General features: G+C 42.1%; 1 protein-coding gene across 12 annotated transcripts in view; it reads right to left on the bottom strand.

The window, feature by feature from the left end:
- cacna1g (calcium voltage-gated channel subunit alpha1 G) overlaps positions 1-13,295 on the bottom strand; it is a 320,435-nt gene extending 307,140 nt beyond the window's left edge. For 11 of the 12 annotated variants that reach the window (XM_087845313.1, XM_087845314.1, XM_087845309.1 and 8 more), the window contains exons 1-2: positions 12,456-13,295; positions 11,520-11,839 (exon numbers count right to left, since the gene is read on the bottom strand). In XM_087845313.1, the coding sequence (XP_087701439.1) occupies positions 11,520-11,832 (313 nt within the window). In that variant the 5' untranslated portion in view covers positions 11,833-11,839; positions 12,456-13,295. Of the gene's footprint in view, positions 1-11,519; positions 11,840-11,974; positions 12,011-12,455 lie in introns of those variants that run through there. The other variant, XM_087845310.1, reaches the window with a different exon arrangement.
- Between the last annotated feature and the right edge of the window lie 12,194 nt (positions 13,296-25,489).

The raw sequence follows: 25,489 nt of genomic DNA, 5'->3' as shown, positions 1-25,489 counted from the left end.
TCATATAAATTTTCTATTGACCTTTTCCCACATATACACACATTGCAAGGATCAATGTAGTGGTCCACCTACACATTACACATACAGGAGCTGCTGGGCCATGGAAACTCATACCATGAAGCTCCTGGTGCACAGTTTTTGTGCTGATGTTAATGCTGATGCATGTTACACACTATGTGCTTCACTACTCATGACCTCACAACTTTACATGGTCTGTCACTTACTGGCTGGGTTACAGTGGCTCCTCAGTCCTTCCACTTTCCAATAATACAACCTACAGCTAATCATGGAATATCTAGAGGGGAAGAAATTTAGCAAATGCATTTATGCAATAGTGCTATGATTTTACTGTACGACATTGCGAACTCTTTGAAATGACTCATTTTATTCCCAAATGTTTGTAAGGCGGACTTAATGTGGTAATTGAACTGGAAACACCTGAATTGAAAAATTAAGAGGTGTGGCCCAGTGTAGTTCACCAATGAATGCTAAATATTTGTTCAATTTTAGCAAATTGAATCCCTCTTTGACTCTTTTACTCATCCAGTATAAATTTTTATGTGATGTAAAAGTGTCCTAGTGTGCACAACACCAAGATAAGACCAGACTTGGAAACAACAAACCTATTTCATGACAAAAACACACCATAAATACAACAAGGCTACAAAGAACGGGAGCAGTTTCAAACAAATAACAAAGCGTTGCTAGCTCTACTCGCTAGTTGCACTCATTATGACAGGAGTAGCAAATGGTGGATGTAAATTGCTGTTGCGGTTACATAAAACCAGGGCTTTAAGCTACAGATAAAAAAAAGATAAAACAAGTGCTTTACAAGTTACAGTTAACTTTAGCTAATATTATCGTTCGCGTGTTAAGAAGTTATCTTATAACACAACAAAAATCATGTTTGCTGCCTACACACTTTCCATCCCAACAAACCAACCACCATCAAAGCAACAAGAAAAGCAGCCAGTTACCCTTCGACTTGATTATTCAACAAATGAATCATCCACCCAATACTCAGTTCACTAAAGCTGAAGCAAACAAATCATTCATTTGAATACTTAATTATGCCAGTTAGCCCGTCTTTCACTGTTGAGGGGTCATAAATGAGAGTAATGTTTCCAACAATTAAAAGAAACTGAAAAAAAGAAACGGCTAAATACTAATAAATTATCAAAACAAAACACAAACAGTCAACCAGCTAACCATTTAGCCAACTAGTCACCACTTAAACAAGCTGGTCAACCAACCAGGAAAATGGCCAACTAGTTAACCACATAAAAAACCAATACACCAGCCAACTAACCATTCATGCAACCAACCAATTAACTTCACAATCCTTCAACAAATCAACCAACCAGCCAATGAGCCGAGCGGTCTTTGATGGAACAGTCAGACAGGCATAAACACAACACTCCAATCAGACAACAAACCACGTATCCACACAACCAGCCGGTCTAACCAAAACAGCATTCCTGACAATTAAGTGCAGATGACAATGACAGAACTGTTTTGTTTTCATACATCTTAATTGTGTCGGGACGCATTCTGCAGCAGCAGTAATTAACTGCGGGGTTTTATCTGCACTAATTGTTCTCTCTGTACAAATAATTGATTGAAAATCAGCGATAAATTTGTTGTCTGGAGACACACACACACATGTGACTGTGCTTCTCAAAGCAAAAACAATATGACAGGGGAACTACTGTTGCTGCGGGCAAAAACAAAAGATTATGAGCGGGTGACATACACACACACACAAACACACACTGTGAAGTGATTTTTACAGGGCCGCAGACGAGCTCTTGAAGACAGCACATCTGTAAAAGTCTAAGCTCCATCCCTTCCATGGATTTCACTACCTCCTGTCATCAGCCCCTGCTGCTACTCCTCTTTTCCTCTCACTCTCCTTTTTTTCCCTCTATTGAGGAGCTAGCCTGTGGTTTTTACAGGATTCACATTAATTTGTTAACTAGGCCACCAGAATCACAGGGGTGGAAGAGCACAACACATGTCTGACAAAAGGAATGAAGTAACACGCACATTAGAAAAAAAACAAAAACAAAAACCAAAGCGAGTAAAAGCTGGCCGCTCCACCAGAAAGTTGCACAAAAAAAGAAAGGAGGAAATTGACGTTTGCTCTTCCATTCAAAACAGTAAACACATTCATATAATAAGGCAGAGGCACAACAAACACACACAGACAGTGAGTGTGATTCTTGCTGCTGTTATCAGTCTACAGTAGAGTTTGTGGTTTGCTCCCGAATCGCTGTGGTCAGAGTCTCATCGGGTGTGTATCAGGTTAGCCGGCCCCTCGGCTGCCAGCACGCACACCGAGGTGGCTGCCAGGCCCGAGCCACAAGCACATTCATTGCATTCACATATACTTAAGTAACCTGGTGCTCAGAGAAACCGAGTTACGCAGGTAAGTGGAGAAGCCGTGATGGTTCTAGCAGAGAACGGTCGAACCACAGCTCACAATTACAGACGGCGAGCAGTCAGACTCTGTTCTGATGTTTAGATTAGACTGCTGTGGTTTCTCACTGGACGTAAAAGACAGGCAGAAATGACTTCCCAGTGGTTAGGTGATTTTTTACTTACATATTAATTAGTGTCTGCGTGACGGCCAGTCTAGCCGTCATTATCTGCACCTTTGCCTGATCATCCCCTGAAGTGAATTCCCCCGTACGCACGGCAACTCACATAAATAAATTCAGTTTTCATTTCCACTACTCCGGTTTCATCACTACAACATAAGAGTTTTGCACGTGTGCATAAGAGTTTTTAAAATAAAGGGAAGTTTTTTAATTCTAATCTTGCAAAAACAAGGTTAATATTTTGAGTTTTCACGAGAGCGGGTGATGTTAAGAAATAAAAGTATGTATTTATTTTTTGTTTCAAATACAGGCCTTGGGAATCTAAAATATATCTTGTGAACAAAGTGGAATATGTTCCAAGGATGTTCTATTGATTTTACAGACAGAGGAGCACCTTATTATAAGGTATTATCCAGCAGAAGAAAATATGCGCAATATATTCAATAATCTATAAAGAAAGCTTGTCTGAAACGTCTACAAAAAAAATCTGTCAGATGTATAAAGTAGACTTTCAGCTCTGTTATGCCTCAGTTACAGGCCTACAGACTGGTTGGTGACCCTGTGGCAAAGCGTGCATTCTCCAACTGGTTGCTGAGCAGTTTCCAGAGGTTGCTGTGTCACAAATCTCCCTGTGATTGCTGTGATCTCTAGCAGATTGCCGCAGCCACCCATGGATTGCATGGAAGACACTGACTTGCCTTTACTCTTCTAGAAATAGTGAGAATAGAAAAAGTGCAACACAAACCACAAACAGAGGCCATTTAACGAAGTACCAAGTTGCTGGTTTGGCTGCAAGCTGCAAGCAGCCAAAGCAATCTCCCCCTGCAGCAACCAGTAGGGGAGTACACCTACACATAGGCTGGTGTGACTGAAGCCTTAGCATTACCCTAACCTAGAAAACAACAGTTAAAATTACTGTCTTTGATTTCAGCCTAGAATTTATTGTTTATAAACTGACTAGAGAAATAGCAAGAAACATTGCTCAGGGTTCCAAATATACTTTAATACAAAGTAAGGTGCATTTTGTAACCGTAAATCTAGATCAGATGCTTATACTTCTATGATTTGTGCGAGATTCCTTTGAAGAGGAAACCATTAACTGGGAGTAAGAGTAATTTTCATATGAAAAATGAAATAATCACTCTCTGTGCCCTAAAGGAAAGCTTTTCCAGGAAAAAAAAAACACACCAGCTGTTTAAAGCAAAAGCTTTAATAATCCGCCTATGTGAAACTATAGAAGTGCAGCAATCAGCAACAGAGCTGAAAATGTGTTGCGGGCCAAGCACAAAGAAGGGTTTTCTTTGTGTTTAACAGCTTAAACAAAGCTCTTCATTAAGAACAGACCTCATACCAAGTCGTCTACTCACACCTTAGTGCAGTCTGAGCTCTGCCTCGGACTCGCTCCCTCCCTCTCTCCTCCTCCTGCCATCTCTTTCTGATTGTCGCTCCTGTTATTCGTCAATAATTGGCACTTTCAGTGTGGCGGTGGCTGAATCACTGAATTTCACACACATACTGCAGAGTGTGTCGGGAGTTTACCATTGCCAGGAAACTGATCTATGGCTGTTTTTCAGTGAATCAGTGTTTGGCGCGGGTTCAACACATTATGCTAAAAGAACTGTCACTTACTTCAAACAACCTTGGTGCCTTTCGAACGTGTGTCGAGTGTGTTTACAACAGATGTTAGCCAAACAGTAGGTCTGTGTGATACGGACAACAAAACAACGTTGCAATTATGCCGGTAAATATTGCAACTGATATTTGGACAGGGATACAATAAACGCTCAGTCACTTCCTTCAGCCGAAGCCAAGAGCAAAGACTCGGTGACTAAGAGCGATAAATCCCTATCAGCTAACATTAAATCCTGAATGTAACAAAGACTTTCTCGCACAATAACAAAGCCCTACACCCACATGCACACGCCTACATAAATGCCAGCCACAGCGCTGAATGATTTTGACTGCTCTCATTAGAGTTCTCTGGTTTGCAGTTATGTAAGCGTTCGTTCTAAAGCTTAGTTTCCGTCTTAAAAGTGAGACCGAAGAGTTCGCTCTCATGTCGTCCAAAACGTTTGGCATTTGTAACGGTGAGTTCAAAGAAAGGTATCAGAGGAAACATATTTTCTGTAACCAGTGCACCTCTTGACTGAACTCCTCAGCAATTTTGTGTAAATTTTCCCAACAGTCTTTTGTTCACCAATAAAATATATTGGAACGTGGCCAGTGACAGAGAGCGGTAGCAGTACAGCAAGAAGATTTCTGGACAGGAAAAGAAAACCAAAAGATCAGATCAGGAGATTCCAGTGCAATCTGTGTGAGTGTCTGCAGTTTCCAAAGCACACAGACCACGTTTGGAACTAGCGAGTCGTCCATCTATCCTTCAGTAAATTTGAGAATTGCTTCTAACCAGTACCAGAGAATTCATAAACTGAACCTAAATCAAATACAACTCCAAATGAATGCTAATTCCACTCTGTGCTTCCTAAAGATTTCCCAGTTTGTTCAGAATAAATATTCCATGAGGGGATCATCAAATACGTCAATGCTTTTCGCTTGCACTGCTGCCCCAAGTGGCCAAAAATCAATTAATCCAGCTTTAAATTCTAATTAGACTAATCAGGAAATTCTAATCCAGGATTAGAAAGATTATTGTTGGACTGAGCTGAGCATCTTGTTACGTAGCATTAATTTAAGGCGGCAGCTGTTTCATAAATGTCACGGTTCTGGGTCGGCATTCTGAGTTTATTATGTTTTGGTTTATTCTGGAATGATCGTTTTGTTACCTTTGTGATTCGTTGGTTATTATTTGAATTCTGTTTCTGTTTATTCGTGTTTAAGGATTTGTTCTTCGGTTGTGTCTCACGTTTAGTATAGTTCAGGTTCCATGTGTTATATTCTGTCTGTCTCTCAGTGTCGAGTCTGCGTCTTTGTGTAGTGATTTCTTGTTTCCTGTTTTATTGTGAAGGTCTGCGTCTCATGTGAATGTGTTCAGTTTACCTCCCTTGTCTCGTCTCGTTAATTACTCCCAGCTGTGTCCCCCACCTGTGTGTAATCTCCCTGTGTTTCTCTGAGTGTATTTAAGTCGTGTCTTCTGTCATTGCTGGTCCGTCTGTGTATCCACCATGCTTCATCTGTGTGTTCTCCCTGCTGTCCGTCGTCATTTACCCGTTTTCCGTTTCTCCATTTGCATTTTGTGTTCAATAAACCGCCTCACCTTCACGAGTGCCTGCGACTGGATCCTCCTTTAATCTTTCCACACGGCTCATCTCACTCGCCGTGACAATAAAACTCTAATTCGATTGAACTTAAGGAGCTTTGCATGACTTTCAGTTCAAAATAATCCTTATTTATTTTAAGCTAAGCACCCGCTGTTTGAAACAAGCCATTTTGCCTCCCCAAGTCTTCTGTTTAACCCAGCTTTCTTTTGATTGGCTACACCTCACAAACACAGGGTTTCAAAGGTATTTATGTGGGCTTCTGTGCTCATAGTTAATATAAGTTTAATCACAAAACATTCAGCAAACACAGAACTCTCATTACTGATCACAAAATCCTGTGTCCTTGTTGAGGTTATAAGCTGTTGCTGCTCACCAGCTTGCTATTGTGTCACATTAGTGTTCCTGTTCGTACTGGTACAAATGCAAACAGGAACCAGCTCCTGAAGTCGGGGTGGAGTATTTTAACATTGTGTGGTGATATTGTATTGATACAGAGAAACCAAATGTCAGTAATAATATTATTAAACACATTTAAAAAACAACATTTTCCAGGCGAACTTACATTAAGTCGGCTCAAAACTGGACACGCTTAGCTTGACAAAGCTACCTCCTAATAAACCACTGTAGATTTCAAGGTGATTACATGCATCACCTAATAAGAGGCAACCTTTCTACAAACAGTCTGACTTGGACTGCAGTCAGTTTCAGAGACTGTCAAAGGTTTGCAGATAATTGCTGTGTGGTTTATAAATGCAGGCAGACTGCTGACACGAGTATTTGTCGATGAACACGAGTACGAGGACTCAACTTGCTGCCAGCTGTTTGTATTCTGGTTAAGCTATAGAACGGGAAGGTTGCTCGGCATAAAAATGGCTATAATATCATATTGTCTGTGAAGTATCATAATAATATCATATGGGGGACTCTCTGGTGAGTTCTAGCGATACCCTGAAGGTAAGTCATTTTCTGGGGAGCTGCCAAGTAGGTGATTACCCTCTGGAGGCCCTAGAACTCTTTGGACTTAAAGTCCCTTAAGAGCGTCGTGCTCTACTGACTGAGCTAACCAGGCTGCTATGCACGTGCTGCATTCTACATACAAACTTTTAAGCTACGTTTAAGCTTCAAACACACACTCATACGATCGCGTGTGCAGCTTTGAATATGCATACAAATACACACTCTGACAAACACACACATCCCTCGCAGTGAACAATTCACATGCAAAATACATGCAAGTTACATCACATGGTCCCCGAGACACATGACTCACAGACTAAAGATCCCTGCACAACACAATAAGACGTTTTTGCACCGCTGAGTAAATACTTCATTAAACACGACGAGTGAGTATGTAAGAAGGGTCCGGTGAGAGACAGCACATATTCAGATTCTTTACACACAAATGTATGTTCCAAGTGTCGACACAGCAACCTAACACGCCTATGAAAGACGTTCTGATGGGATTCACAAAGAGCATCAAACTGACAGAAGTTGGAAAATCCTCCAAGCAACTTAAGAGATGGTACGTTTGGGTGTAGGAGCAGAGGGAGAAAATATGAAAGCTGTGTTTCTGGCGGGGGCAGGCCAACTTTTTCACCTCTTAAAAAATGCTCTCTGAAATCGCACACGGCTCTTCAGCTTAGCCCCCTCCCATCCCTTCCTCCCTCCACCTCGTGCTCTTTCTTTTTTCTTCTTCTTTTTTTTTTTTTTTTTGCCGGTTTCGAAGGCTTTAGAAGATGGCATACACCCCTCCTCGCTCCTCTAGCCAGCGTGAGACTTTTAGTTGCAGAGAGGAGGGGAGGAAAAAAAAAGAAGAAGCAAGGGGGGTCTGTGAGAGGGGAGGGGAGGGCGGGAGACATTTTCTGCTGATTAAGTAAGTGTGCGCTTCGGCTTCCATTATTAGACAGACGCATCACGTAAGACAGGCAACAAATGTGGAGAGTGAAATCGGAAGAGAAACATGAAATTGGTAGCATGCTTCGTCCAAATCCTTCCACTCCTTTGAAGCGCAAGTGGTTTATCAGGCTTCTAGTGATGCCGTTTCAATGTGATGACAAACACCTAGCCTCGGCCAGGTGTCCTCCCTCACTGTTCTGGGCTGTGTAATCCTCTGCTTAAATCAGTGCGAGCAAAGGATAGAGAGCACTGGACCAGTTCCCAAACTCTCCCCTCCTCCTCCTGCATCTTGGCACAACATCCAGCTCCCCGCCAGAGAGGAGACACCTACGGGAGTCCTGGGGAAATGTGTGTGTGTGTGTGTGTGTGTGTGTGTGTCTGCGTATGTGCACTGTTTACACAATCTCGCTCTCTCGCTCTGTCAAACACACACACACACACACATACAAAAGCTCCCACTCTTTATCATACGCAGATTCTGCAGGAATCATTAGCAAAACCTGCAGAGGGAATTTCACACAGGCAATGTGCTGGGCAAAACATCACTCAGAGTGTGCACCCAGGGGTCTTCAATTAGACCTTAAATACCTCAGCAAGCATCCAGGGGTCCTAATTACCCCTCAGACTGTTGAAAATGGCCGCGGGCCACCTGAGGCCAGGGGCTTAGTGAGGATATGTGTGTTTAGAATAGATTCTGGCCCTGAGATCAGTCAGGCTTTCCTGTGTTGTTGGTCTACAGCGTCAGACAGGGGAAGCAGTCTTGGTGCATCCGAGTTGGCTGCTGCTGCTGCTGCTGCCGCTGCTGGTGGTGTGCTGTGGATGTATTTATAGCAGGATAGAGACGGAGAGAGACTACTGCAGGATTAATTCTCGAACCAAGAGCACAGAAAGAAAGAAAGCGAGACCCCGGTGTGGAGAGGCTGCTGCAGAGGAGGACCGCAGATCAAGAGAGGAAGAGTTAAAAACATGGCCAAAGTTACATCTGCTTGCCTCCATGCAAAGCACCAGGGTACGCACTGATTCACACACCGCAGTGCACACAGACACGCGCAGGGGGAGATGGATCGATCGCAGTAATGTTACACTGCATTACAAAAGCGTTGACCTTTTCCTAAATCGGTACAAATACACATTAAAGGGCAAATGGGAAGCCTGAGAACACCTAAATACAATCTTTGGGGCCTGAGGGATGCCTGTGCACACCCGTACAGGGGAGCAGTCAAACATCACTGCAAATCACCCAGCAGTTCTTTCAACACTTTAAAATCCATACTGCAAAACAGATCCATCAAACCACAGACCTCACCGGTTCGAAAAGAGACAGTCGCCATCAGGATGAACTCTTTTTCTTTTTTAAATCAGTTAAAATGACAGTATTTTAATACCGTAACCCTAAACCGCAGTGTGACACTTTACTGAATAAAATTAGTTTGTTTTGTTTTGATTGCTTCGATAAATTAAGTATTGCATTTCTACTATTGATAGTATCGATCCCAGTGCAGGTGTTGGTAACTGATCGATTCTTTGTTTCTATCTTATGAATTCAGGTTTTTTGGGGGGGGGGAATTAACTTAAGTTTGTTCTATTTATATAACACATTTAAAACTGAAGTTGTCCCAAAGTGTTTTAGAGACAGGTGCATTTACATTCCAGGTCTCCAAAAGAACCCAGTTTCCAAATTTAAAAAGCTGAAAGGTGTGTTTTGTTGTGTTAACTAAATATAGGATTGATTCAGATAATGTGTTCAGAATTTGCAAATTGATGATAATTCATCTCTAAAACCATGACACACTGCTCTGCTCTTCACATGCCTTTTTCGGTTAAAAGCATCGGTACTGGTGAGTATTTACGTGGTATCAGAACCAAAATATGCAGCAGCACACAGCACCACAGGCCACCAAGTCAACCTCAACACTTGCTATGTAAGCTGCTTTAACCTGGCCACATTAGCTGCACATCTGCAAGCCACTTTGCAACCCACCTCCAGCCCAGCTCTTCCTAATACTTTATGACTGTCATATCCATTGTTACATGGCAGCAAATAGAAATTATCGCAGTCTTCTTAGGACTATGGTGGTCCTGGTGGATCTGGTTATTTTGGTGACTGGTTACTTTGTCTGTTTCAGACAAAGCAGCCAAACATATCTTCACCATAGACTCTGAGCTAACCGCTAATGATACCAAACTCCAGCTCACAGACAAACATACTGAATTATTAGTGCTATTAATACACCAAGGAAATATTTAGATTTCATTCACCAAAACATCTTAAATGGTTTCTGTAACACAAAGAGGCTGTAAATAACAATAAAAGGAGAAACAAATGAAAATCCCAACTGGAATTTCTTGGAACCTCACAATTGACAAAACAGAGAAGTATAGAATAATGTTGCTCAAACTTCAATTTCTCCCAACTATATGACATCAACCTCAGATAAAAATCCAAAGAAGCTGGGTTTTTGGATCCTTTTTTCCTATCAAATAGGAATGTGCTGCTTTAATGTGGAGGTCTCACTGGGAGGTCCACGAAAAGTAAATGTTTGAGAACCCATGACTTGGATAACAGTATCAAGGATCTCCACTGCTCCCTGTGGAGTCACTGAGGACTCTTGTGCCCCCGCTGCTAAAAAAGTCTATTTGTAAGCCCTTTTTAAAAGATTTGACATTTACAGACATGGAAATTAGCTGTGATCTCTGGGAGATGGAGACACACACAAAAAAGAAGAGAAAAAAGGAAAAGAGAGATGAAAGAAAAGCGAGAGAAGGAAACATGGAGGGGAGGAGGGGGTAAAAGAGTACAAACAAGTGCGAGCAGCAGCATCGCGGGCCAGCGTTCCTGGGAGAGGAGGAGGACAGGCTGCCACTGCGTCTCAATTAAAACAGTGACAAATTAGGAAGGGGGGTTGGGATGAAATGCAACAGACAAGGCTGAAGAGATGGATGGATGGGAGGGAGGATGGAAGGAACATGACACCTAAAAGAAACAGAAAAGGCGGTCTGAAACCCCCTGAGCAGAGCGGCCAGGGAAACATTTATTCCCATAGCCCACACACACATATAGACACACGCACGTTACCTAAACTCTAAGCGAGACAGACAGATAGTGGGAGACAGAAAAGAGCCTCCTTTCTCTTCCCCCTCCTGCCTCCTTGCTAGCAGGAGAACGGAATCGGTGCAGGTCCTGTCCATTTATGAATCAATAAATCCCTTCAGTGGCAGGAAGGGTTCAATAAGGCTGTGTGACATGAACCGACTCCACCCCTCCACCGCTATCCACCCCAAGGACGGGGTCACCGCTCAATAAACACCCACTCCAGGTGTGTCTGTGTATCAATAAACAAATTACAACTTCCAGACTCCATCCTTTAACCCCACCTATAAGAAATTGATTATTAACAACCAACTTGTGTGTGTTCTTAATAATCAATCGAAGAATAACACCCAACTCGGAGGAATCAGAGCATGATGTGGGAACACACACACGTCCAGTCAGGTGTGAGAGGATGCGGTTCCACTGGGACCCACACACACATCTGAGTCACAAAAATAAATGTGGCGCTTTGTTTTGTGTGTGTGTGCAAATCAGGCCATGACGCTTGCTCACTCCATACATCAGCCTGCACACACACACACTGATTTGTGTGATCTGTCTGAGCAGGCCTGTCCTGAGTCTAGCAGCCTTGTGGTCACTGGATAAACCCTTGTGAGGTGCACAGCAAAGCAGGTGTTTCTTACCTGCCACAGGTGAATGCGCGCATATGCAGACTCCAAACGCGTTGAGTTAAAAGAAAAAGAAAAGGATATGGGTTGCAGACCATTTTGAGGCACCAGCTCCGGGGCCGGGTGGTTTGTTTCAGGTAGAAGAAGACCACGGGGGCCAGGGTGGGGTAGGGCAGGCTATCCCCGCCGTTCGCCGACATGTCCTCCCCGGCTGCAGAGATCCCATCCGGTGCCGGGGACGCCGGCTCCACCGCAGACACCTCGCCGCTCTCCCCGCCTCCCGTCCCGAGCCCGGACAGGTCGTTGAGCCGGATGAAAGTCCTCGGCAGAGAGGAGCGACCCTCCGAGGCCCCGGCGTCGGGGACCCCGGAGAGATTTCCCCCATCCTCGGCCATCATTCACCTCCTGCAAGTAACGGGGTCGATCACAGACATATATTAGGATCCATTAGTCAGTGGAGAGCGCGCAGAGAGAACAGAAATAGGCAAAATAGATATAAAAAAAATAGCTGATTAGAAAAATAAAAATAAAGGTACCAACTTTTTGCTACAGTGAAAAACACCTCGCTGCTCATAGGCGCACAATTAAATGCACAATGAAAGGCGAGCAACAGTATGGAACAGCTAGGTGGTGTTGGGGAGGTTATTTGAGGAAATATGGCCACACATTATCGAAATGACTGCTCAGATATGATCGTTGTATTGGAATATCATCACAGAAACCGCTTCATTTTGCATGGATTAAACTCGGATAAGTGAATATCTACTATCCAAAGCTGGAGGGGAGACGAATAGATCAGAGCTCCTAATGTGCGGGGCTCACATTCCTTTCCATCAAAAAAAAAAAAAGAAAGAAAAAGAAAAAAAAGAAAGAAAAGAAAAAATAAAAACGCGCGCTTGCTATTATTGGCTTCCAAACTTCGGCAGCATCACCGATCTACCGACAGCAACACTTCCCACTCCCCCGAGCTCCTGCTAGCTCTCGGAGAGTGAGAGGAGCATCTTTCCCTTCCATTCGTTACCTGTAATGGACTCGGGTAGATGTGCCCAAAGCGCGCTCAGTCATCGCATGATCAGTTTCTCTCTTCTTCTTTTTGCGTGTTTGTGTGTGCCGTGGCTGTAAAGTCCACGCCGGTCTGACGGAAAAAAAGCAAGCGAGAAGAAACGCAAGGGATGGAGCAGACGAGAGATGTTCTTGTAGGTTTGTGGAGCGTATAGTTTCCAGCTGCTGGTGCGCTGCGGTGCTCCTTCTGCAGCTCGGGGTCCGTCTGAGACACGCTGCGCCCCCCTGGGTCCGGTCTCCGGTGTCCAAGAAGCCTCTCCGGGGTCCTCAGGCACGCATCATAATCCTAAATCGTAAAGATTGGGAGGGAGACAGGGAGACTTTTCCCTACTTTTCAGTTCTCAGCCTTCTTTCTTTTCTTTTTTGTCTCTGTTTGTGTGAAATTTACTGACGCCGCGCACAAACTTCTCTCCGCTCCCCTCCTCCTCCCCCTCCTCCTCCACAGCGCTGATGGGCAAACCCCTAAAAAGGGAGAAAATCCTCCACCGAGCTTTGCTTTTCCCCTCCTTTAAATGAACGATCCCGGCACTTTCATCCACAGGCGGCTTTCTTTCAAACGCAGATCCCGCTCCGGAGTTTCAGCACATCCATGGAGATGCTGCTGCTGCTGCTACTGCGCATCCCGAGCGCAGACAGCCGTCCAGCCTGGTTTCTTTTTCTTTTTTAATATTTCCTAAATATCACAAACACCTCCTTCCTCCACTGTTGCGCGCATGATGAAAAGCACCGGGCTGCTCCCGCTCCTTGCTCTCGTCTCTCTCTCTCCTTTTTCACTGTACTCCGTCCATCAGCGAGGTTCACACAGCTGGATGGGGGGTGGTGGGGGGAGTAGAGGGTGGAGGAGGGAGGGTGGTGGTGTGTGGGGGGGTGGGAATCCTAACTTCTCACTGCCCGCCCCAAAGAGCGCCACTCTAAGCCAATCGCTGCGGGGCTTGACTCGGAGGTGCCCGCCCCCACTGGTCGAGCAGGAAGTCGATTAACAAGTGCTGGGAGGGGGCGGGGCGAAACAGCTGGATTCTTAATATCGAGCGCGAGCCAATGAGAAGCGAGGGAGTGATGGCATCTGCCTTGCGATTGGTGGTGGGCTTTATTATGGGGGGATTTTTAATGGGAAAAGTTACTGCGGTGCAATGTTACTCACCTGACTGTGAAGGCATGGATGGTCAGACAGACACACAGACCTGATGAGTCACTTTAAAATAAACCTTGTTACCTGGAAACCCAAATAAATGCTGAAAAATTCTCTTTATTTATTGAAAATTGGAGTGCTTGTTGAACCTTCTGACAAATTAAAAGAAATTGAAAAATTAAAAGAAAAAACACATTTTTTCATTCTATATTACTGATATTTTAAAATGTTTAATCATATTTGCTACACCTACTTCATTTTTGTTTTGTTTATTTGTTTTTTAAATCAATTGCTTAAAAATGTTATTTATAGGCAATTTTGTTTTTTCAGTGGTGGAAAAAAGTCACTGTTTTTCAAGAAGCCTCAAAACCTCATATGCACACACACACCATTTTTATTTATTTATTTATGTCGTTAAGAGTTGCATAACTGTATGAAATCTGTCATTTTGCACAATAACAACCCCTTTCTTGCGCAAAAGGTCCCTTGAGTAAAAGTTTTATGTATCCTAGTTAAAACTATCCCAGAACTGGGACTCTAGACCCAACTCAGGGTCCACACGAATCCCTGCAAACTTGGTCTGGAAGCAGCTGTTTGCAGAGAATGAGCAGAATCGGCTATCAGGCAGCACATCTTTTAAAACAAGTCAAAGACATCCAGGATTCCATCTTTTGTCTACAAAAATGAAGCATAAATTAATATTAATAGATTATTCATGAGATGATGTCTTCATTTATGTTGGCATCTGCTGACCAGTGTGTGCTGATGGCCACTAGAGGAAGACGTTTCCCCGGGCCGTCTGTCTTTCACATAACTACAGAAACACACTAGGGTATTAGACCGGGATGCAGCGCTCAGAGTTTTACACTCCAGTTTTGTTCCCTTTTTAAAGTGCGTCAGTAAAATTTAAGAACACTTGTAAAGCTAAAATAAATGTTTAGTGTGAGTATTTGAATCCTAAAACCAGGGACTGGAATTGGGACTGTTTCAAGTATTTTCTCAGTTATGGAGTGATAAAATTCTCCCAAACCCTGTGTAAAACAAGAGTTTAGAATCTTCAGAAATCAGATTTTTGGTCACAACATTTCAGAAAAATTGCATTCTGAAGAATTTGTAATGTAAATAAACTTCTAAGGAGGTTTGGTGATGATGCCTCACAGCTAAAACATTGATCTTCGTCATCTGCACTCTGTCTCCTCTGCACTGACTTACGCTTCTTTGTATCTTCTCTCATCCAGAGACCTAAAATGATCCCTTCCACCTTCACAAAAGAACTCCCAGTTCCCTGAATGGACCCAGAGAAGATGCAGAAATAGGAGATTTCTGGAATGCACAAGTCTTTATCATCAGGTGAGTAAATGCCACATCTTCCAATGTGACAGTTGTTGTGACAGTTACTGTACATGGTAAAATGCAATCAAAGTCTTTATTATAATGTTTCTGACGCAAAATAATACAAAGTAAATGTGTCACCTCTTTGGTGGAATCAATCCCATTAGAAACACATTAGATATCAGTAGCAGTAAGTCGAGTAAAAAAGTGGCCAAAGAAATCGTCAACAAAGAAACACTAATTCAGAAATGAATCACCAGATTTTATTGAAATGTATCATTATATAAAGTACTATGTATACAAAGTTTGGACCATAAAAATTTATGCTAATCAGAGATGGTTTGATAGAAAATGTTGTAAAATAATTGACGATTTGAACTTGTAATATTTGTTAAATCAAACTGGCACTTTATTTTTTCATTTTTATGGCCCAGTGATTCACATTAAAAACGATTCTACACACTTGTATTTTTCAGTATTGTGTAATTCAACTGTACATCATTAACTAATTGGTCACTAATTGTGTTTTGCAAGATTTTTTTTTATTAGTGTGTGCTAAAATATGGGACTTTGCAGGAGTGCAGGACTTTATTTTCATATTCTATCCCAAATTACTGACCCTGATTCATTTTGATGGCAAGAAAGACCAGTGAAAATTTCCGGCTTTTATCCTTAATAGTCATTGAGAGATTAATATTGAAACACTGCTAGCAATTTCAATATGCCAAAAAAAAAATTCTAATTCTAATCTAAGAAAAAAAACTGAAATTAAATGATACAAAATTGTTTCAAATTACTTTCAGGCTCGTCAGAAGCACCACTGCCACTGATTGTCTGTTAACACATCGAACAAGGGGGCAACTCATCTGGCTAAAGAAGAACTCTGTAGGGAAACAGGCACATGGCTTCAGTATGCACTTCCCTGATGACCTTCTGGGCTCAGTCTTCACTTTCAAGCCATAATGAATAGAACATGAAATCCATTCAAAAGGGGGATCATGCATAAAGTAACCAATGTGGTCACTAGACTGAGGATACCAACTGGTCTGGTTAATCACAAGCCTTCATATCCATTTTCTAGTGCTGTGCCATACTGCAGATTTTGGTATTGATACCAAGTAAATACAGGGCAAAAGCTCGGGACTTCTCGTTTGGCAGCTCCACCAACTTTTGTCCTCTCTTCTCTTCTCTAGTTTTCCCCTCTCACATCCTCAGGGGGAGGAGCTAAACTGTGAGTAAGAGACACAAGTAAAGAAAGTGAGGAGATGCATTAGCATGAGCAAAAGCATCCTTAATGTATCTAAATTACAAAGCTGTTTCTGCTTTCACCGATTTGTTTTTCTTTTGTTTTTTTAGTGAACCACAAAAAAAGTCTCGCATACCAGCACACACAAACACACACTTCAAATTCACTACTTCCAGCAGCATACTTTATGTTCATTACAGTGCATAATCATCGATCTGACAGAAAGCGCAAATCAATGAGGAGGACCAATTTCTTTTTCATAGAATCGGTTGCAGCTAGCGCTTGCATGCAGCAGCGGCAGATATTAATCCCCTGGGCTATTTACGCACAGCTCATTGGGAAGGCATGAAGACTAAGTATCACATGCACACACATGCACACACCTTCACGTGTGCACGGGGCGGAGGGGGGATAACAAAGAGAGAACGATTGGGAGCGCAGCAGCTTCCAGCATCTGTCAGCAGACCTTGTTTGGATTGATAACTTAACTGTGTGCTTGCTTAATTGTGTACCCATTGATATTGATCCAGCACTGCTTGTACTCATTAGGCGGTAATGACGTTTGGCCTGGGCACACATCTTTAAAGGCGCAGCACAATTACGACCAGGTTCTTGGTAAAGCGCACCTAAAAGTTTAAACACAACATGCATTAATAATAAGCAATACAGTTATGCATTTATTATTCATAAAATGGAAGAAACCACTGGCAATACAGCACTGAGTGCACCGTGAACACTTCCCAAGGCGAGCTTTTATGAGTGCTTGATGAATGATGTTTGTTAGCGCCGGCCACTTCGAGGTACGACCCCAATTTATCAGAGTGAGTGATCTCTGTTCTCCGGAGAAAACTTTCTCTCGTGGCTCCTCCACAGGCCTCCTGACCAGCAGCACTATTTGAACAGCCACACAGCTCACTCGTCACCTTTAGCAGACTGGAGGATTACAGAAAAAAAGAGTCAGGAGGAAGGTTCTACTCAGAGATGGATTGAGTCAGCAGGGAAGTTGGAACATAGAAATCGTTTGACAATGAAAAATGTGTAAAGAAAGGGTTACACTTTATTGGAGGCAGGTAATAAAATCAGTTTAAGCCACTTGACAGAGTCAATCTATAATGTAATTCTATTGGCTTTTTATTAGCCATGCTGGTGAAGTGCCTTTTAGGATCTTTTGTCGAGTCTATTGTCTTGTCCATCAGCAAGTCCCCCACCTTGGCAAAGGCTCAAAGTCCCAAAAGTGAGATTTATGTGGCTATGAAAGAATTTGGACCAACACTCATTGTCCTCAGAGGATGAATCCTAACATTTTTAATTACAGAAACTAAAGTTTCTGGTGAACTTTGTGTTTGGTCGGAATTGCCCTCAAAGATCCAATAAAGTTCCAAATGGAAATCATATTAAAGCCAATCATGTTGCGCTTGCAGACGTCTAAGGAAGAGGCCTTTGACAGTTTTAGCTGTGTGGTGGCAGACGAATCTGATTGCTAATGTACTAAAGATGTAGGTAAGCATTTATCTTCTTATGGTTTAATTTATTTATTTAGGTAAATACTTACCACATACATGAAAGGAAATGTACACCCGCTTTCATTCCAAGCTGTTATGTATTAAGACATAATAAAAAAAAATGATCCAGTCCTTATTAGGTATAAAAACCTAAAGTGAACTGAAAATGACAATAGTACAAAAATGAAGCCAAAACATAAAAGCAGAGTGAAAAACTAACTACACCCCATGAAGCAGTAGCTTGTAGAACCACCTTTAGCTACAACAACTTGAAATATGTGTTTTCTGTTTGACTTTATTAGTTTCTCAGATTGTTGTGGAAGAATTTTGAACCACTCTTATTTAGAGCGTTGTTCGAGTTCCTTGCTATTCACAGGCACTTGTTTACGTGCAGCTCTCTTAAGTTCCTGCCCAGAGCGTTATCGTTCCCAACGCGTAACATACTGACAATTTTTGTCCAAAATTGTCAACCAAGCACACCATTGTTTTTCTTGTGACATTACCAATAAGTTTGATGTGTCACATGGCCCTCTTCCTATTGAAAAAACAAAAGTTGTATCCAAGATGGCCGACTTCTAAATGGCCACCATGGTCACCACCCATGTTGAGGAGTTTGCCCCCTCACATATACTAATGTGCCACAAACAGGACTTTAATATCACCAACCATTCCCATGTTATTACGGTGTATCCACCCTGTAGAATACTTTGGTATACAGAGAGTTTGTGTAGCTGTAAAACAAGCGCAAATCATCACCCCTCCACCGCCTTGCTCCAGAGGTGGTATGAGGTGATTGTGTTCATATGCCGAGCTTGTTTTTTTTTTTTTACTAAATATGGTGTTGTGCATCATAGTAAACATTTCCACTTTGGTCTTCTCTGTCCAAAGGACATTATTCCAGAAGTCTTGTAGTTTGTTCAGATGCTGGCAGGCCTTCCACACAAGTCAGAGTTGTTCAGTCTGATTGTACTGTCATGCACTTGATTTAAAATGTTAACTGAGGCTTGTAGAGTCTGTGATGTAGCTCTTGGGTATTTTGCAATTTCTCTGAGAACTGAATGGAGTGACCTTGAGGTGAATTTGCTGGGACGTCCACTCCTGGGAAAATTTGCAACAGTCTTGAATGTGTTCCCGTTGTGAATAATCTTTCTCCCTGCTGAGTGATGAAATTCAAATTGTTTGGAAATGGCTTAATAACCATTGTGAGACTGATGGCCATTGTGCTAACACACACCTGAATGCTCCAGACCAGCAAACTGCCAAAACTTTTGCTTTTATAGAGGTGCTCACACTTGCTGATGATCTATTATTCAAGTCCATTTGATTATAAGCGCCTGGCTGCTACTTACTCTCTTAATTCCAATGGAAACAGTGTCACAGCGGCACACACCGGTATATTTATAGAACGGACCCAAAAGGAGACACGGGAGAAACAAAAAGTGAGCCGTTTATTTGGCTGAAAAAAGAAGGCAAGGAGATCAGGGGTGAGAACTAAACTAAAACCTAAACTGGGAAAATTAAACTATGAAAACTAAGATATGAGACATGAACATGGAACTGAACAGGAACATGCAAACATAAATATGAAAAAAAGTCTAAACATTAACCTGAATAGTAGCAAAAACGCTGACCTGATAAGATTTGACATGGAGATAAACAGTGGAAACACCTGGGGAGACACAGCTGAGACAAATTAACATAACACCTGAGGGGGAAGTAAAACAAAGCACACTGAACATGGAAACACTAGACCCTTCAAAATAAAACAGGAAACATGGAGAGATGTAAACATGACACATGAGCTTGACAACGTGGACACAACACAGACATGAAACACATGACAGACTGAACAGGAAACATGACACATGAACCAGGGGACAATATTGGCTGAACTAAAACTGAACTAGACCCTAAATAAAATCACAAACTTAACATAAGAAAATCAAAAATACAGAGTAAATTCAAAACGCTGGGTAACAGACCCAGCCCCTGGGTGTACATGCTGCAATAACAGCACACTCTAAACATACACTGGGGATTTAATGTCAGTTTGTAGTTTGTTTATTGAAATTGTTCAACTTTATTAGGTTCATTAATTTTTTTATTTGAGTAAATGACCCAGCCTTAGCACACAGGCTAATGTTCATCTGTTTCCTTAGGCAGTCTTAAAATGGCAACCTAAATATAGAATAAAAAGAAACTTTGCAAATATCACAAAGAGCCAATACATACATTAAAACAGACAACACACCATAAAAAATAAATTCAAAATTAAACACAATAGAAATCACTAACATGGAGACAAATGACGGAAAGCAGAAGAAAAGGTCAGTAAGCTGTTATGTTCATATGTACGACTGATAAAAGCGAAAGTATTACCAGATGAGTAAATGAATGTATTGATCTCTCTGATAGATCTCTCTCTGGTTAAAAGCAGTCCTGCCTGATGTCTGCCATAATATGTGATCATTGACTGATCCCTGAAAATGACCCATAATGATTTTGACCTTTTTTACTCCCAGTTTGCAGGTCAGAATTTCTCCTTGACCAAGATTCTGGGTCTTTAAAATCCAGCTGGAAAACTAACGGCTCAGCATCTCAAAAAGGTCAACCGCTCCCGGTCCTCACAACATGAATATTAATCTCACCATCAGCCAAAGTGTGTAGACTACAAGTGCAACTTACATGATACATCCTAGGGTGAACTTTCTCTGTTTAAGGGACTCCAAGTACTGACAACAGGTCAGATGATGTATTTCACACAAAGCTTCTCATAGTCAGGACATCAAAGGTTAACTATCATCATTCTGATATTTTAAAAAAATATTGCTTTTATAAGAATTTCATAAACATCATAGATTTTGTTTTGGTCACATTATCTTAAAACAGTGTGTCAGACAGATACTGAGTCCTTTCTGCCATAGAAGCTGAGCCCGCCTCCCTGTACACACAGCAAAACAATTCCTTATTCAATAATCTAATACCTGATAATCACTGATTATCATGCACTGTGCTATAGTTTGTGTGTGTGTGTGTGTGTGTGTGTGTGTGTGTGTGTGTGTGTGTGTGTGTGTGTGTGTGTGTGTGTGTGTGTGTGTGTGATTGCACTCTGTGGTATTGAACCCTCGCTAGTATCCCCCCTGGAGTCTCTAGAACTAAGAAATATCTAGAGGAGGTAATTACTATATTGATCCTTAAGCTTATTATTTCCTTATTCTTGTGTTGTTCTTATTGTTAACCCTTTGCTTTATAGGAGAGGAGACTGTCCAGTCACTCAATACGACAACAGACCTTTGTTCCAAACAAGCGCTTAGTGGAGCCCAGCATTCAAAATAAGGAGTTTGCTTGTTTTCCTTCTGCCACACAGGCACTTAAAAATAAATGAATCCAGTAACAATAGGCCTGCACCGGGAAATGGAATTCCTAGATCCGTTTCATAATAATCATTTGTTCACATTCCCAATGGCACAGCTAGACATTTAGTGGTTGTACACTGATAGCCAACAATAATAAAAACGCCTAACTTAAATGTCCTCAATGAGTCACCAGCTTGTGAGAATCTATCATTTTTGCCCAGAACAAACACTGAAGAGTTGCAACAATAAATCCACATATTATTGAGATTTTTGATTTTTGATTTTCCTTCATGCCTTCAAATAGACTTTAATCATATACAGTGCCTCCAGAACCTAGTTGCAGCGCTTCATATGTTCCACATTTTGTTATGTTACAGCCTTATTCCAAAATGGATTAAATCCTTTTTACACACAAATGCCCATACAGACGTGAAAAAGGTTTGCTTGAAATTTATTAAAAATCAAGAATATGACAAATATATGAATTCACAACCTTTGTAATGAAACTGAAAACTGAACTCCTGTGCGTTCTACTTCTACTCATCATCTGTCAGATGTTTCTACAACTTGACTCGAGTCCACCTGTGGTCATTTCAGTTGATTGGACATGTGTATGGGATCTGACATGGACACACCTGTCTATTTAAGATCCCATAGTTGACAGTGCAGAACACAAACCAAGAATGAAGTCCTAGGAATTGTCTGTAGACCTCTGAAACCGGATTGTACCGAGGCACAGCTCTGGGAAAGGGTACAGAAATATTTCTGCAGCACTGAAGGTCGCAATGAGCACAACGTCCTCCATCATCTGTAAATGGAAGAAGATTGGAACCACTAGGACTCTCTCTACAGCTGACAGCCCAGCCAGTTATACATACTGCATAGTTATACGAGTACAACACGCAGTTAAATGTGACCTGATACACTCCTCCACTGTGCAAAAAAAGAGACAACATTATGTACAGTAAGTGAATATATACAAAGAGGACATTATGTGCAGTAAGTGAGTGAATTATATACATTGAGTTAGTTTAATTAAATAAAACAATCTGGAAATTTACAGTTCAAAATCTGAGAATCTACATTGTGTGAGTTGGGTGTTAAAGTGTCTTGTGCCGTAGTGAAGCCAGAAGGATCAGGCATGATGTGAGAATGTGATTACAGTCCTGAGTCCTGTCTCAGTCACTTATGGATGATGATGGGGTGTGTCAAGCTGTATCTTTGACACAGCTGTTCCAATACCAGGATGTGATGTTCTGTGTGAGGATGCTCTCCACAGTGCCTGCATAGAAAGTCCTGAGGATCTCTGGAGAGACAACTTCCTCAGTTGTCGTAGGTGGTACAGGCGCTGCCTAGCCTTTTTGGACTGGACCTGAATGTGGGCAGACCATGTCAGGTCTGAGGAGATGTAGACACCGAGATATTTGAAGGACTGCACCCTCTCCACTGGATCTCCATTGATGATGATGGGCTTGTAGTCTCTGTGCTCACTCCTTCTGAAGTCCACTACCAGCTCCCGCAGTGCCAGACGTGTTCCGCTGCTGAAGCCAGTGCATGTCCAGGCCCGTCTGAAGTTTGCCAGAGAGCACATGGATGATACAGCAGAGGATTGGGAGAATGTCATGTGGTCAGATGAAACCAAAGTAGAACTTTTTGGTATAAACTCAACTCGTCGTGTTTGGAGGAAGAAGAATACTGAGTTGCATCCCAAGAACACCATACCTACTGTGAAGCATGGGGGTGGAAACATCATGCTATGGGGCTGTTTTTCTGCCAAGGGGACAGGACGACTGATCCGTGTTAAGGACAGAATGAATGGGGCCAAGTATCGTGAGATTTTGAGCCAAAACCTCCTTCCATCAGTGAGAACTTTGAAGATGAAACGAGGCTGGGTCTTCCAACATGACAATGATCCAAACCACACCGCCCGGGCAACAAAGGAGTGGCTCCGTAAGAAGCATTTGAAAGTCCTGGAGTGGCCTAGCCAGTCTCCAGACCTCAACCCCATAGAAAATCTGTGGCGGGAGTTGAAAGTCCGTGTTGCTCGGCGACAGCCCCAAAACATCACTGCTCTTGAGAAGATCTGCATGGAGGAATGGGCCAAAATACCAGCTACTGTGTGTGCAAACCTGGTAAAGACCTATAGTAAACGTTTGACCTCTGTTATTGCCAACAAAGGTTATGTTACAAAGTATTGAGTTGTATTTTGGTTATTGACCAAATACTTATTTTCCACCCTGATTTACGAATAAATTCTTTACAAATCCTACCATGTGAATTCATGGATTTTTTTTTCACATTCTGTCTCTCACAGTTGAAGTGTACCTCTGGTGCAAATTACTGACCTCTGTCATCATTTTAAGTGGGGGAACTTGCACAATCGGTGGCTGACTAAATACTTTTTTGCCCCACTGTACATATACTGATACTGATACTGATAAGCACTCACTGACGCATCACCCTCCCTATCCAACGCCACCTCCAACGCTTACCTCCCCCATGATGTGGACATCGGGTCAGCTGGAGGCGCAGTCGAAAGATTGCAGCGGTCCCAGATCAGATGTACACACTGGAACACTTTCCCATGTTGCTTGTCTGTGTTTATTGTGCTATGGTGTGTTGATATCTGTGCATTCCTGTATTATCCTTTTGTGTTGCACATTTCGATGTTTTTTTCCTCGCTACCTAGCCTGACCTGTCTCCCCAATGTGATGTTTGTATTGTATGTATGGTCGGCAAGGTCTGTCATCTTGGTTGTGGGCAAAAGACCTGCAACTGACAAATAAAGGCTATCTCATCTCATCAACATGGGGTTCATGACCCTCTTGGGGACTCTCCACCCATTGGGCGATCGTGGCTCAAGAGTTGGGAGTTCGCCTTGTAATCGGAAGGTTGCCGGTTCGAGCAGCGGCTCGGACAGTCTCGGTCGTTGTGTCCTTGGGCAAGACACTTCACCTACCGCCTACTGGTGTTGGCCAGAAGGGCCGATGACGCGATATGGCAGCCTCGCTTCTGTCAGTCTGCCCCAGGGCAGCTGTGGCTACAACTGTAGCTTGCCTCCACCAGTGTGTGAATGTGAGAGTGAATGGGTGGATGACTGGACGTGTAAAAGCACTTTGGGGTCCCTAGGCGGGACTAGTAAAAGCGCTATACAAATACAGGCCATTTACCATTGCACTTAGAACTGAAGAAGCTTCTCGGATGAGAGGTGAAACGTCTTCAAAGAAAGTTAAAGAAGTCCAGACCCTTTTCTTTCCAAGCTCCTTAGACTACAATGACCTGAATATGGACATGGTCAATATGTGTTTTGACTATGAACACCAAAGCAGAACAACGCATTGTAATACGATATTCAATATTATTCATGTCACCTGTCAAAAATGCAATAACTGAATATCCAATGAATGTCTGCATGTCATGTTAATCGACAGAGCGACCGCCTCCTGATAATAACAAACCTAATAACAAAAAGCATTATGGAAAAGGAAACTGTTATGGAACCTTTTTGCTGTCCTTTTTTCCCATGCAAAACCTAGCAGAGAGACCAAAATCAAAATAAAAACAATAACAGTTCAGTTTAACTGACAGCATGTTGAAACATGTCAAACTGGTTTCTTTTAATCACTAAAATCAAGCTGAAGTTGACTGTGATGTTTGTGGTTGCTGTGAAATCCAGGAAGTTGTTATTCACATTATGCTGTTTAACTTCGTGGTATTCATTTCTTTCCTTCTTTTGCTTTTCTTTTTTTCCTTTTTTTGCAAGAAAAGCAGCCCATTGCTGTATTTCGTGCCAACAAACCTGTAACCATTTAGAGTTGGCAATTGATAATATTTCAGTGCAGACCATTAAAGGCCCTGCAAAGATACTTTTAAATCAGAGCTATTTTCGCTAAAGATTATTCTCGTGGGCAAATACGTTCAGGGAGGTAAAAAATCTATATTACTTATAAACACCAAGCAACTTTAGCAGGAATATGTGGGGCTGTTTCATCTGGCAGGACTATTTCACTACAGCCATTCTGACATTCAGTGGTAGCTAAACACAGGTGTTTCAAATAGCATTAATAAGGTTCTGTATTTAAATACACCAAAAGCTTAATTAATGTGATTACTAACACCTGTGTTTACCTGCAGTTCTAAAGAAAGACACAGAGTCCTCTACAAACTAAGTGCTACTTTCATAGGACTTCAGAAGATGAGTATCGGCCAGGTGCGGCTGATTAAATTTACTTGATTAATTGATCATCAGCGAGTGGGACTGCTTCTATAAAAGCAGAGGTTTCTGCAGTTTCTCAGGCTGGAGCATTCAGGTTAACACAATGCTACAAGCTTTCAAGAAGTGGACATCCCAGCAAATCCAACCAAGGTCAACAAGACAATGATCTCAAGCACAGCAGCAAATCTCTAACAGAATGGCTAAAAAGGAAA

This window comes from Neolamprologus brichardi, chromosome 8, assembly GCF_056152115.1.
Source record: "Neolamprologus brichardi isolate AB-2024 chromosome 8, ASM5615211v1, whole genome shotgun sequence".
Taxonomy (NCBI): domain Eukaryota; kingdom Metazoa; phylum Chordata; class Actinopteri; order Cichliformes; family Cichlidae; genus Neolamprologus; species Neolamprologus brichardi.
Note: the sequence above shows the minus strand (reverse complement) of the source record. Positions and strands in the feature narration are given on the sequence as shown.